The 12,989-nt window shown below is 38.6% G+C and overlaps 1 protein-coding gene across 1 annotated transcript; it reads left to right on the forward strand.

Moving 5' to 3' along the window:
• Positions 1–477: 477 nt before the first annotated feature.
• Positions 478–1,422, forward strand: LOC103747217 (olfactory receptor 502-like). The gene has a single exon (XM_008849566.1). The coding sequence runs from the start codon at positions 478–480 to the stop codon at positions 1,420–1,422; it is 945 nt and encodes a 314-aa protein (XP_008847788.1).
• Positions 1,423–12,989: the final 11,567 nt, after the last annotated feature.

The raw sequence follows: 12,989 nt of genomic DNA on the forward strand, positions 1-12,989 counted from the left end.
TGTCCACAGAGGCCAGAAAAGAGTGTTAGAGCCTTTAGAACTAGAGATACAGATGGTTGTTAGCCATTATGTGAATGCTAGGAACTGAACCCAGCTTCTCTTCAAAAGCAGTCAGTGCTCTTAACTCCTGAGTCATCTCTCCAGTTCCCTTAAGTCTCATACTTTAAACTCCTTAGCTTTAAAGACATATTTGCCTCAATAAAACAAAGTACATTTGTTTGAATGTAAAGAAAGGATATATATTATTTAAGTTAATTTCTAGCAGTTCTGTTTTTAAAATTAAAGCCAATAGCTTATTAATACATGACAACTGAGAATCCAGAACAAACTATCAACTGCTTCTCAAAACATTTCTTGAATTATATATTTGTTGGTGATATTTTAATTCACATTAATAATAACTAAACCACATACTTTTAAAATCCTTCATTTAATTTCTTCATCTCAGCTTTGTCGTGGCATCAGCTACTCTGTCCCATGGCTCTCCTGGGAGACAGAAATCACACTGTAGTGACAGAGTTCCTTTTACTCGGTTTGACTGATGACCCAGTCCTTCAAGTCACCCTGTTTATCATCATCCTGTGCATCTACCTGGTGACACTGTCTGCAAACCTCTGCACAATTTTGCTAATCAGAGTCTATCCTCAGCTCCATCACCCCATGTACTTTTTTCTGAGCCACTTGGCTTCTACTGACATAGGTATGTCATCTTCTGTCACACCCAATATGCTTGTTAACTTCCTGGCAGAGAGGAATACAATCTCCTACCTTGGGTGTATCATCCAACTTGACTCAGCTGCTTTCTTTGGGACACTTGAGTGCTACCTTCTGGCTGTCATGGCTTATGATCGCTTTGTGGCAATCTGTAACCCACTGCTTTACTCAACCAAACTGTCCACTCATGTCTGTGTTCAGTTGCTTATAGGGGCTTACGTCGGTAGTTTTCTTAATGCTTCCTCCTGTTCCCTTTCCTACTCTTATTTTGTCTTCTGTGGACCAAACACAGTCAATCATTTTTTCTGTGACTTCCCACCTTTGGTTGAACTCTCCTGTTCTGATGTCAGTGTCCCTACAAATATTACTTCATTTTCTACTGGCACTGCTGCTCTGATCACAGTGTTAATCATAGCTGTCTCCTACATCTACATCCTCATCACCATCCTAAAGATGTCCTCCACTGAGGGCCGCCAGAAGGCCTTCTCCACCTGTACCTCCCACCTCACTACAGTCACTCTGTACTATGGGACCACCACATTCATTTATGTGATGCCCAAGTCCACCTATTCCACTGAACAGAACAAGGTGGTGTCTGTGTTCTACACTGTGGTGATCCCCATTTTGAATCCCTTCATCTACAGTCTGAGGAATAATGAGATTAAGGAAGCTCTGAAGAGACAGCTTGGTAAGAAAATATTTTCATAGGGGCATTTGCTATTTTGAGGACTTGAAATAATAATGAGTTTTCATAGGCATAGTATTAAGAGGAAAATGAGTATCTATATTTGAAATACATACTCTGATAACTAACAAGATGGAGAGTTTTATTTACTAATTGATAGTGTGAATATTCAGATCAAGTAGTAGAATATTGATTTGTAGTGAGATCCATTTAATAAATTTCATGTATAATCAAGAATAAGAAATTCTTCTCTGCAAATAATAGTTCCTGAAAATTCAATTTCTTCTGTATTTGTATTTGAAAGTAGTTAGTGGCTATAAATTTAATTCATTACGTATATAATATTTTGGGTCCATTCTCAACAGCAGTTCACCATTAAGAGTGTCCAGTGATTATAATTATGACAATGTACATTCTGAGAGAAAATAATAGCATAAAATTGATAGAGAAAATTTTTTTGGTCTTTGGAGACAGGATCTCCCTGCAGCCTCAGCTGACCTGAAACTCACTAAGTAAATCAGGATGGCCTTGAACTCACAGAGATCCTCCTGCCTCTGCCTCCAGGGTGCTCAGATTAAAGGTGTGTACCATCACACTCAGCTACAGATGTTTTCATTGTTGGTGATAATCTGTGTCTTAAAGTCCTGTAGTGTTATTTTTATGAATTTGGGTGCACCAGAGTTTAGTGCATATATGTTCATGATTGTAATATCTTCTTGGTTAATTGTTCCTTTTATCAGAATGGAGTTACCCTCTTTATCTCTTCTGATCAGTTTTAGTTTGAAGTCTATGTTGTCAAACTAAACATTAGAATTGCAACCCATGCTTGTTTCTTAGTGCCGTTTGCTTGGAATATTCTTTTCCATCCTTTCACCTTAAGGTAGTGCCTGTCCTTGAACGCGAGATGGGTTACTTGCAGAGAACAAAAAGATTGGTTCAGTTTCTTATTCCATTAAATTAGCCTGTGTCCTTTGACTTGGGAGTTCACTCCACTTATATTTAAAGTTATTATTGAAAGATGTGTATTGGTAGCCTGAAAATTACTCATTCCTCTGAAAAGCTAGGGTGACAGGAGAATTCCTGGGAAAAGGGGTGGATCTGTGGCCATTTTGGAAAATCAAGGGTGAAGGGTGCGGCCACTGGGGAAGCTGAGAATGGCAAAGTGTCACACTGGGTGCGATGCAGGCCTTGAATGGTGTGTGCATTAGGAGAAGCCATTTCTTTGCAAGTCATCCACACCCGTGTCAAACTACGCAAAATTCAAATAACACTGTGTTAGGCTAGTTTTATTAACCAGCTTCAGTACTGGGAGACCCAGTGACTGAGGGCCAATCTTCCAGAGGGCAGGAAGGAAAAAATTTAGTGAAACAAATTGGCATAGAACAGCTGGTTAGGCAAACTACAGGAAAAACATGGGGATGTGGGCTTGGGAAAACATCACAGTTCTAACAGCGTCTGGTGAGCTGGTCAAATGGGAGCTGGGTTCAGAGTCCCAAATCCAGAAGGATGAAGATGCATGCTACAAGGAGTCCTGTGAGGTAATGTGACCCATCCAGGAGAAGCTGTTGGGGGCCCAGGGACGAGAGTGGCCAAACCCCATATGCTTAAGGGGGATAGCTGTGTTCATGCATTATACAATGTATCATGAAATACGTAATTAAGAATGACATGGACCGTGCAGATGTGGATGGACTTAAAGGGGAAAATTCCTGGGCCACAGCTGTCTTGTAAATGTGGGAGAATAGCTCAGTTGCTTGAAAAATGGGGTCTGCTACCACACGGATCTGAAAACTCATTAAAGATTATAGAGAGCGTGAAAAAAATCTTACAAGCAAATGAGGAAAACAGAGATGGGATGTGGACACTTTGCATAATAAAAGATTTGTCTGAAATGAAGGCAGCCTCAGGGGAGGCTGAAAGACTAAGAAATTGTTGGTAAATTCAGTCTTAGCCTCAGAGCTTGAGAGAGAAAAAATGGAAGATTTTTAACTTGTGTAAGTTTAGGGGACCAGAAGTCCAAAGACTGAGAGGAAAAGACAGATAGTAGTGATAAAAGAAACAACTTAAAAATAAAAGTGGCTAAAGTTGCCCCCCAGGTTCAACCTTTGATAGAAAAGAGGAAAAAGTTAACAGGACTATAGGTAGGAGAAAATACTCTGAACTGGAGCTGTTGAAACTAGGAAAGACAAGCAAGCAGTCAAAGAGCCCCTTGCCACTTGGCTTTTGAGGTTATGGGATATGGGAGCAAATAATATCAGTCTAAGTCCTTCAGATAGTAATAGACTAACCAAATTAATGCCTCTTATCCATGCTGTAGTACCTAACAAAATTCTATGGAGAAAGCAATTAATACAAATTGATAAAACCTTTCCATGATGTATTAAACCTTGACTATGATTGATTTAATATATGATGTTAACCTTTGAGTGTTTTATGAATGTGAAACCCATTTGAAAGATACCTGAAGGAACAAAGACCAGCTATAGCTGTAAGATTCTTGGGAGTTTTATGGTTGGGTAAGATAAAAAAGAGGCTCCCCAAATTACATAACTGTTAAGAAAATGTACAGTACCAGGGGTGGGTTGGCCCCCTATGAGCTCTTGGTCAGTGGGAGATCCAAGAAGCCCTCAAATTAACAAAGGCTATTGCCACTATTGTCAGCTGTACACTAGAAAAATCGGTAAGGCCATGTTGCTGAAGACACTGCATGATGTGAGCATGGGAAAAGAAGAGACAGAGCCAAGGCTAAGCTAAAACGTCCATGCCAGTGGATGGATGACTTTCATAGTGTCAAAAAGTGCTATGAAAATGGTTGGAGAAAAAGGATCCCCTATGATTCTGCTCAACAATGGACCCCATGTGCTGCAGACTATGGACATGCAAAGCAATGCCTGCTAGTGCAATAATGGCTTGATTAACATATGTACAAATGACAAATTTCTAATTGGATAAGGCCTGCTCCTAGGGGTGGAACACATTTGGTGGTGTAGACCAGGCCAACCCCCTGTCAGGGAAGGCTACAAGCCCCAGTGGGGAAGCCATTGCAAGCATACTGTTTAATGAATATGGTACACCTACTAGGATATCTTCTGGGCATTTGTATTTGCATTCATGTTTGTTCAGGTATGCCTACTTACTTCCATTTGTCTTTATAGTAGGGGAAACACCAGATAGATCAGCAGCCCCATGTTGAAGATGAATGATGGGGAGGCCCAAGAGATTGATACCTTGTCATAATACAAGAGAGATCACCCTGCTTCTGCTACCCCCTCCAAGGCTCAGGGAAATTTGCAGAAGAGACGGTGAAAAGTTTGTAAGAACGAGAGGAAAGGGGTGGAGTGTAGGCTAAATATTACTCATTCCTCTGAAAAGCATAGGTGATGCAGGGCACCCTGGAAAAAGGATTCGAGCCTCAGCCATTTTGGATCTCCAGGAGCAAAAGGTGCAGCCACTGGGGAAGCTGTGAATGGTGGTGTGTCCCACGGGGTATGGCGAGGGGCTTGGATGGTGTGAGGGTTAGGAGAAGCCATTTCTTTGTAAGTCATCCCCTCCCAGATGTCATATAAACTGTGCAAAAATTCAAATAGAACTGTGTTAGATCAGTTTTATTAACTAGTGTCAGAACAGGGAGAGCCAGTGACTGAGGGCATCTCCCAGAGGGCAGGAAGGAAAGAATTTAGTAAAACAGTTGCTATCATTTTGATTATTGTTTACATTCTTTGTCTGATTTTGTGGTTTTCCACAATTGTACCTTCATTTAGTTTCTTTTGTTGTCCCTCAGACATAGTTTTTCCTTTGTCTGTTCTTTGTATTGCTACAAGTATTCTTTAAGGGCTGATTTTGTGGACATGTATTCTTTTAAACTAATTGTGTTGTTGAAGATTTTCTTTCCCCTTCAACTATAATAGATATTTTTGCTCAGTAAAGTATCCTGAGCTGGCATCGGCAGTCATTTAACACTGGAAATACCTTGGTCCAGGCTCTTCTGGCCTTCACAGTTTGCATTGATAAGTCAGCTCTAATTCTGATGTGTTTTCCTTTATATGTGAGTTGTTTTTCTTTTGAAGATTTCAATATTTAGTCTTTTTTCTGTAGTTTTATTGCTTTTACTATGTTATGCCATGGGGAGTTTCTTTTCTGGTCCTATTTGGTGTTTTATGTGCTTCTTGTATTTGTATGAGGATGTCTTTCCTTAGTTTGAGAAAATTCTCTTCTACAATCCGTTTAATATCTGGTTAATACTGTTAACCTGAAATTCTCCTTCTTCCATGACTATGATATGTAGATTTCATCTTTTTATCCTGTTCCACATCTCCTGCATATTCCATTCCTTTTTAAATTTTTTTTCATGATCTTTGCTTGAAGTCCAATTCTTCAACTTTATCCTCCAGGGTGGATATTCTCTTTTACATTTAATCCATTCTAGCAGTGAGGCTTTCTTCTATTGTTTCAGGTTAGCTTAATGAGTTTTTCACTTCCTTCTTCATTTCAGTCTGAGTTTTCTTCAATGTTTCTATCCCTTTTGTGAATTCAGCTGGAACTTTATCCCTATATTCTTTTAGTTATTCGATTTGTTTGTGTGTTTTTTAAATTCATTGAATTCCTTGATCATGTTTATGATTGTTCTTTAAATTCTGTGTCCTGGGTTATCTCTAGTTGGTTCTCCTTATAGAACTCTTCTACAGAACTGGTGGAGTTTGGTGGGAACATGCTGTTTTGATTTCCCATTTTATTATTTTTCTTTGTGATTTTGGCATGTGTATTTCTTTTGTTGCTTGTGATTTTGGTATGAAAATCAAGCTTTATTTTGTTGAGTTAAAATTTGCTTTTGTCTGTATTGTTGATGTGTCTTGGTTGTTTTCTTCTTGGGTGTGTAGAGCTTGTTTGTCTATGATTCAGGTTCTCTCAGATTTTATCTTCAAGGGAAGTGATGGCTTCAGATCAGCTGCTCAGGATCTCCCACAGTGGTGCAAATCAGGCTCCAGCCAGGTACACTCAGGCTTCTTTCTAACGTTTGGACCCCCACTAGGAGGTACTCAGAGCACAATTTGGGAAGTTCCCAAAGGGGTGCCAAATCAAGCACTTTCAGGCTGCCTGCTCAGATCTCCACCTCTACACCAAGTGGAGGCCAGATCAGGCTTTCTAAGGCTGCCTGCTAAGGTATCATCTGCATTAGTATAGTGTATGGCTGAGAGTTCTGCCTTTGAGGTGGTGGGAGGGGCCTCATGTATCCCATTTAGGGATTTGGGTAATACCATGATTTGGGGAAGCTTTGGAAAAGCTCACCACCATGTGGAGGCCAGATCAGGTGATCTCAGGCTCTCTGCTGAGTTCTCAGCCCCTGTACCAGGCAGAAGTCAGATCAGGCACTCTCCTACTAGTCTCTTTGTTAAGGTCTATAAAGTCTAATCTGTGTTTCTCAAGTGCTCTCAGGTGGGGTTCTCGCCCTTGGAATCTGGTCAACCTACCAGCTATGGAAAACTGACTCTCCCACTCTCATCATCTATCAGATACCAGTAGATCCTCAGCTAGGCCTGGTGTTTCCTGCCTACCTTTCCTATCCATGCTGGGCTCCTATCTGACTTTGGATTTGACAACTCTCTTGCAAAGACACTGAACTTTTTACACTGGTGGATTTGTGTTTACTTTGATCTACGTGTAACTATACCCTGGTTCTTCCCTCTTGGAATAAGAAAGTATGTAATTTACATTGGACCTTATCAGAGCCACAAATTAAGGTACTTTAGACTTCTAACAGAAATTGGACATTTATTTATTTATTTATTTATTTATTGATTGGTCTTTTAGAGACAGTGTTTCCCTGTAGCCCCAGCTGTCCTGGAACTCACTATGTAGACCAGGCTGGCCTTGAACTCACAGAGATCCACCTGCCTCTGCCTCCAGAGTGCTGGGATTAAAGGCGTGTGCTACCACACCCAGGTGAAATTGGACTTCTAAATAATTAAATTTTTTAAATGGCTCAGGCTTAATATGATGGAATGAATTACATACTGTGATTTTAACAAGAAATATTGGGGTCAAGAAATGAAAAGTGTACAGCTTAAAATTATGTGTTTGTGTATGAAAAATATCAAGAGATGGAGTGTCCTAGTTAGCTTCAGCTCTCAACACAACCAGAGTTACTTGGGAAGAGGAAATCTCAATTGAGGATGCACCAAGATCAGATTCACATATAGCTATATCTGTAAAGTATTTTCTTAATTGCTAATTGATGTAGTGTGACCCTGCCCATTATGGGCAGTGTCAGACCTAGACAGGTGTTTTTGGGCTGTGTAAGAATGGCAGCTAGGCAAGCTTGAAGAAGCAAACCAGTAATCATCAGTTTTGCATGATTTCTACTTCAGTTCCTGCCTCCAATTTCTTGATTTGGCTTCTCTGAGGAACAGACTGTGAAGTGTATGATGGAATAAATCTTTTCCTCCAAAAGTTGTTTTTGTTAATGTTTTATCATAACAATTAAAAGCAAAGGAATACAGTTGCGTTCACCTTTAGATGATGACTGTAACTGTAGCTGACTTTCTGTGAAAGACAAGGTATAGACCTTGTAGCCATTAATATAAACCCCATAGAGGAAAAACACACCTCAATCATATAGTGATTTTGTTCTCCCATAAACACTGCAAATACCTCCAGCAGAAAAAAAGACTTTGTAGAAATAAAGATAGAAAGAAAGAAAGAAGGAAAGAGAGAAAGAAGAAAGGAACAAAGAAGTAAAGAATGATGGATGGTGGGAGGGACTGAGGGAGAAAGAAGGAAGGAAAGAAGATTCAACCAGCATACTAACTCTATAAATGCAAGTGTAGAAAAAAGAAAAATCATGATAAACTAAGATAACATGTATCCTCTAGAAATTATCAATCTCATAGTAATGGCCTCAAATGAAAGAAGCTTACAAGAACTTCCAGACAAAGAATGCCAAAGAAATATGATAAATATGTTGAAGCAACTGAAAGAAGACATGGCTGTACTCCACACAAACAAAAATTACAGTGAACAAAATAAGAAGGCAATTCAATATATGAAAACCAATTCAAAAGGAAATCAAATTATTGAAAAAGACAAACTGAAGTCATGCTGGAAATTAAAGTTATTAAGCCAAATAAAAAAGAAAGATTCACCAATAGAATGAGACATGTGATAAACAAAATACAATAACTTGAAGACAGGAAAGAAAAATGGAATCATTCAGTAAATCTCATTAATACATTTAAATACAAGCTGAATGAACCATGGGAGAGCTAAAATTACCATAAAAATAATAAATCTAAAAAGTGTGGGCATAGAGGGAAGAATACTATGTCAAAACACATATAAAATATTTCAACAAAATCTTAGAAGAAAAATCCCCAAATCTGCAGAAATGCCCATGCAGGTGCAAGAAGTCCACAGAACACCAAATAACCAGAATCAGAAAAGAAACTCACCATGATGCATTGCAATTAGCACACCAAAAATCCAGAATAATGAAAGAACACTGAACACTACAGAGAAAGAAGAGGCAAGAAGAGTGTTTCTGATCCCCTGGGACTGAAGTTCTGGATAGTTGGATGCGTCTTTTGGGTGCCGAGACCCAAACCCAGGACTTCTGTGGAAGCATTCAATGTTCTTAACCACTGAGCCATCTCTTGACCCTAACATTCAAATTTATTGTTGTCTCCAAGAAACAAACTTCATAATCAAATAGAGTTAGCATTTTAAGTGTAAAAGTGTGGCAAAAGGCATTCTAAGCAACAAGCAGACATAAGTATTTTAATTTCTGAGAAAGTAGACCTCAAACCAAAACTAGTCAGGGGAGGTAAAAAATCTATCAATTCCACCACACATGAAAAAAAACTATGACCAACATGACTGAAATTATTCCATACATAGAAAAGGAAGTAATGCTTCCAATCTCATCATATGAAGCTAGTCTTAGCCCAATACCAAAACCAAAAAAAGACACAACAATGGAAAATAATGGACTGATCTCCCTGATGAAAATATTTGGAAAAAATTCTCAAGAAAGTATTTGCATACCAAATTCAAAATTAGATCAAACAGATCATTCATCAGAACAAATAGGCTTCTTTCCAGAGCTTCAGGAATGTTTTGACACACAAAAATAAATAAATAAACAAATGTAATTTATCATGTAAATGAACACAAAAACAGAAATCACGTGACCCTCTCAATAGACACAAAAAAAATCCTTTGACAGATTCCATAATAAATGGAGACAATTTCTAGGCATTTCCCCTATGATAAGAAGTAAGATCATGATATCCATACTCTCTACTACTATGGAATGTAGTGCTCGAAGTCTTAGCTAGAGCATTAAGACAGTATGTCAGAAAAGGACACAAACATGAAATTTCAAAGTCCTATGTGGAGGTGATAAGATTCTGTACATAGTAGAACCTAAAAATTCATTCTAAAAAATTTAAAGCTAATAAGAACTTTCAACAAAGTGACAAGATACAAAATTAACAGAAACAGCAATCAGTATCCTTCTTATATATCAATAGCAAACATACTGAAAAAGAAAACATGGAGCCAGTCTCCTTCAGAATAACCATATACAAAACAAATAAAATACCTTGTAATAAACCCATCCAAGGAAACAAAAGGACTCTACAATGAAAACAGATGGGTACAGTTCAGAAGAAAGCAGTTTGGTGAGTTTGGTCTGAATACTGATAAACTTATTTCCTACCTATAGGTGTGTGACATGACCCCTCCCTTCCTTCTGAAAACTGTAAATCACTGTATGGGGGGCTGGGAAACAGAGGAATCTACTTTTATTTTTAATGCAACAATATTCACCTAAAATAAACCTAAAAAATATTTTAAGATCCTTTACTGGGCAATGCCTACTTAATCTATGATGTTAAATCTCTCTTTTTCTGATTTAGGCCAATTCTTTTTACTGTACCTGGATAGCCCTTTATGTACCTAAATCCACCAAAGTAGTCTTAAAATTTCTAAGGTCAAAGTTCAGTCAAACCCCTAATTAAAGTAATTCTTATAAAAACTGACTTAAAACAGAATATATGGCTAGTCAAGTTTTATTCAAGAATGTTTGAGTTTTTGTACACAGTAATTAATGTACCATGCTGGTACAACTAACATTCTTGGATGTTAAATAACCATATGTAAAGGCCTGTATTGATCTTGTCAAAAGAGACTTACAGGGACAATTTTCTAATCCTTACCCTCCATGGTCGACCACGTCCCAGGGAACTATGGGGCATCTCAAAATGTCCTGTAACTGTGACGAGTCATTTGTCCCCTTGTTCAGGGAGGTCATGGAGACCCCACTAGAGGGACTCAAACCATTGTCCATTCTATAAAAAGGAGAGTCAACAAAGGAAAAGTTTCTACCATGCTTCCAAGTGAAGCCACAGTCAAGCAGGTCCTTCTGACTTTTACTCACACATATAAAACAGGTAAAAGAAATACCAGTTTTCAGAGGCCCAAGTCCAAGTGACTCCTGAGGACCAGTACCTCAACTGACCTTCACAGTAACACAAAATTTCTATTAATTTGGGCCAAATATATGGTCTTAAACAACTAAATGGAAAGTCTAAGCAAAAATAAAAATGATCAATATATTTCTTTTAGAATCCAAGGAATTATACTTCCTAGACATTAGGCCTAAAAGTTCATACAAGATGTTATTTTAAAGGTTCTCATTAAGATTTTCTCCATGATAAAAATTATACTTTTCAGGCATGAGGCTTAAAAGTTCATATAAGATATTATTTAAAAGATTCTCACTAATATTTTCTCCATGATAAAAATTATAATTCCCAGACATTAGGCCCTAAATATTCATATATGATTTTAAGGATTCTCACTAAGATTTTTCTCTGTGATTAAAAAAATAATACTCAGGTATAAGACTTCAGATCTTGGCCTAGTTTAACACAGTAGTGCCAACTGCAGCCAAAACGACAAACCTGCTAAAAATTAAATAATCGCTAAATTTCTTCTCTCCCGTTGTCTAGAAGCAATTTGGGAGGGAACTCACACTATGATTCTAGCCACTCCAACAGCTATCAAAGTAACTGGTAAACAGATTATGAGTCCGACCATAAAGCCGAAAAAAAAAAAAAAATGAGGAGTAACCCAATAGATGGATGCTCTTAGAAGCCCTCATCAAGAAACTAAAAAAAAAAAATGAGGAGTAACCCAATAGATGGATGCTCTTAGAAGCCCTCATCAAGAAACTAATGGACTTTGATTTTGACATTTCAAATTCACCCTGTTATGACTTCTCCTGTCTCCTTGTCTAGAAATTTTGTCTAACTACTCTTGCCTTTATTTCTCCTCCCATACACCAGTCAAGGACTCTCTTTTCCCTCTATCCCTCTATACCTGAGTTATATACTTTGAGATCTTTTAGATAGACCCACTGAAGGGGTACCCCAGTTGTGACAACCTGCACCCCATTCAGCACTGAAGTAGCCAGAAGGACTGGTGTCCAAATTCCCTATTGGCAATTAGGGTTAGCTCTTCAGAGGGAGGAGTAATGAGAATAGGACATAGAAATTGGCCAGGCAGATTTACGATAAATACCCAAAGAAAATGTCTACTTTTTTCTGACAGACAGCTGGAAATTGCCTTGGATCTGGGAGTAAGTTTGTGCCTACCTGAGGCTAGATATGTCAGATCTAGCTAATCCAAAACTTTCTCTAGTTCTGCTATAGATTGAGGCTGGGAAGGCTAATAAGGCATTCTGTTGTTTTTTTTCCTCCCATCTTTTTTCTTTTTCCCCAAATAGTATTCTGTTCCTGGAAGATGTGCTGAGGAAAGTACCAGATCTTCAATGACCTGGACACCTGGAACAAGGACTAGACTGATCAGTAAAACTTCCCCTCCTCTCCTTCTTCCTCTAAATCCTTGTTGTCTTCTAAGTAATGAGATCATTATGCTATGCTTAATACAACTGTGGTCTCCAAAGATTCCTATATAATCTGGCTGAGAAGTCCACATGACTTCCCTAGCCACTACCTGATACTAAATTAAGGCTGTGTTTCTGCTCCCTGCTACCTGAGGACTCCTTCTCCAGCTAAAAGATAAAGGATGCCCCCATTCCATTCTTTTTCTGCCTTCAGAGTCTGGAATGATAGACTTCCCCAGTTGCAGAAAACCAGAAGTCCTCTGAAACTGCTGCTGACCTTATGAGACTCAAGAGACTGCTACCAACCTTATCAATAAATCATACCTGAATAAGTCACTCCTTGAATTCAGAGAGAACTGTTTGACACAGGCTGTTGGGAAAGATAGCCTTTCCTGCTTGACCAAGTGATTCCAGAGAATGATACACATTGACCCCTGTAGGTGAAGCTGCTTCCTCATGCCCTAGCCCCTATACGATATCTAACCCTCCCCATACACAGTACATTTGCCTCCAGCATGCGGGAAGGATGCGGGAAGGATATTATGTACACAGTGTTACAGGAGACCCACAGACCCTCAAAAATACTGTCCATTTCCTGTGATCTTGGTTACCCATCAGAAATGGAGGGTAAGACCCTATTGCTAAAGACACTACAAACATAACTTATAGAAGAAACAGTGAGAAATC

The sequence above is a fragment of the Nannospalax galili genome, unplaced genomic scaffold (assembly GCF_000622305.1).
Source record: "Nannospalax galili isolate Female #2095 unplaced genomic scaffold, S.galili_v1.0 scaffold1525, whole genome shotgun sequence".
In the NCBI taxonomy this organism is placed as follows: domain Eukaryota; kingdom Metazoa; phylum Chordata; class Mammalia; order Rodentia; family Spalacidae; genus Nannospalax; species Nannospalax galili.

Coding starts and splice junctions, on each gene's coding strand:
- LOC103747217 (XM_008849566.1), top strand. CDS start 478: ATGGCTCTCCTGGGAGACAGAAATCACACTGTAGTGACAGAGTTCCTT.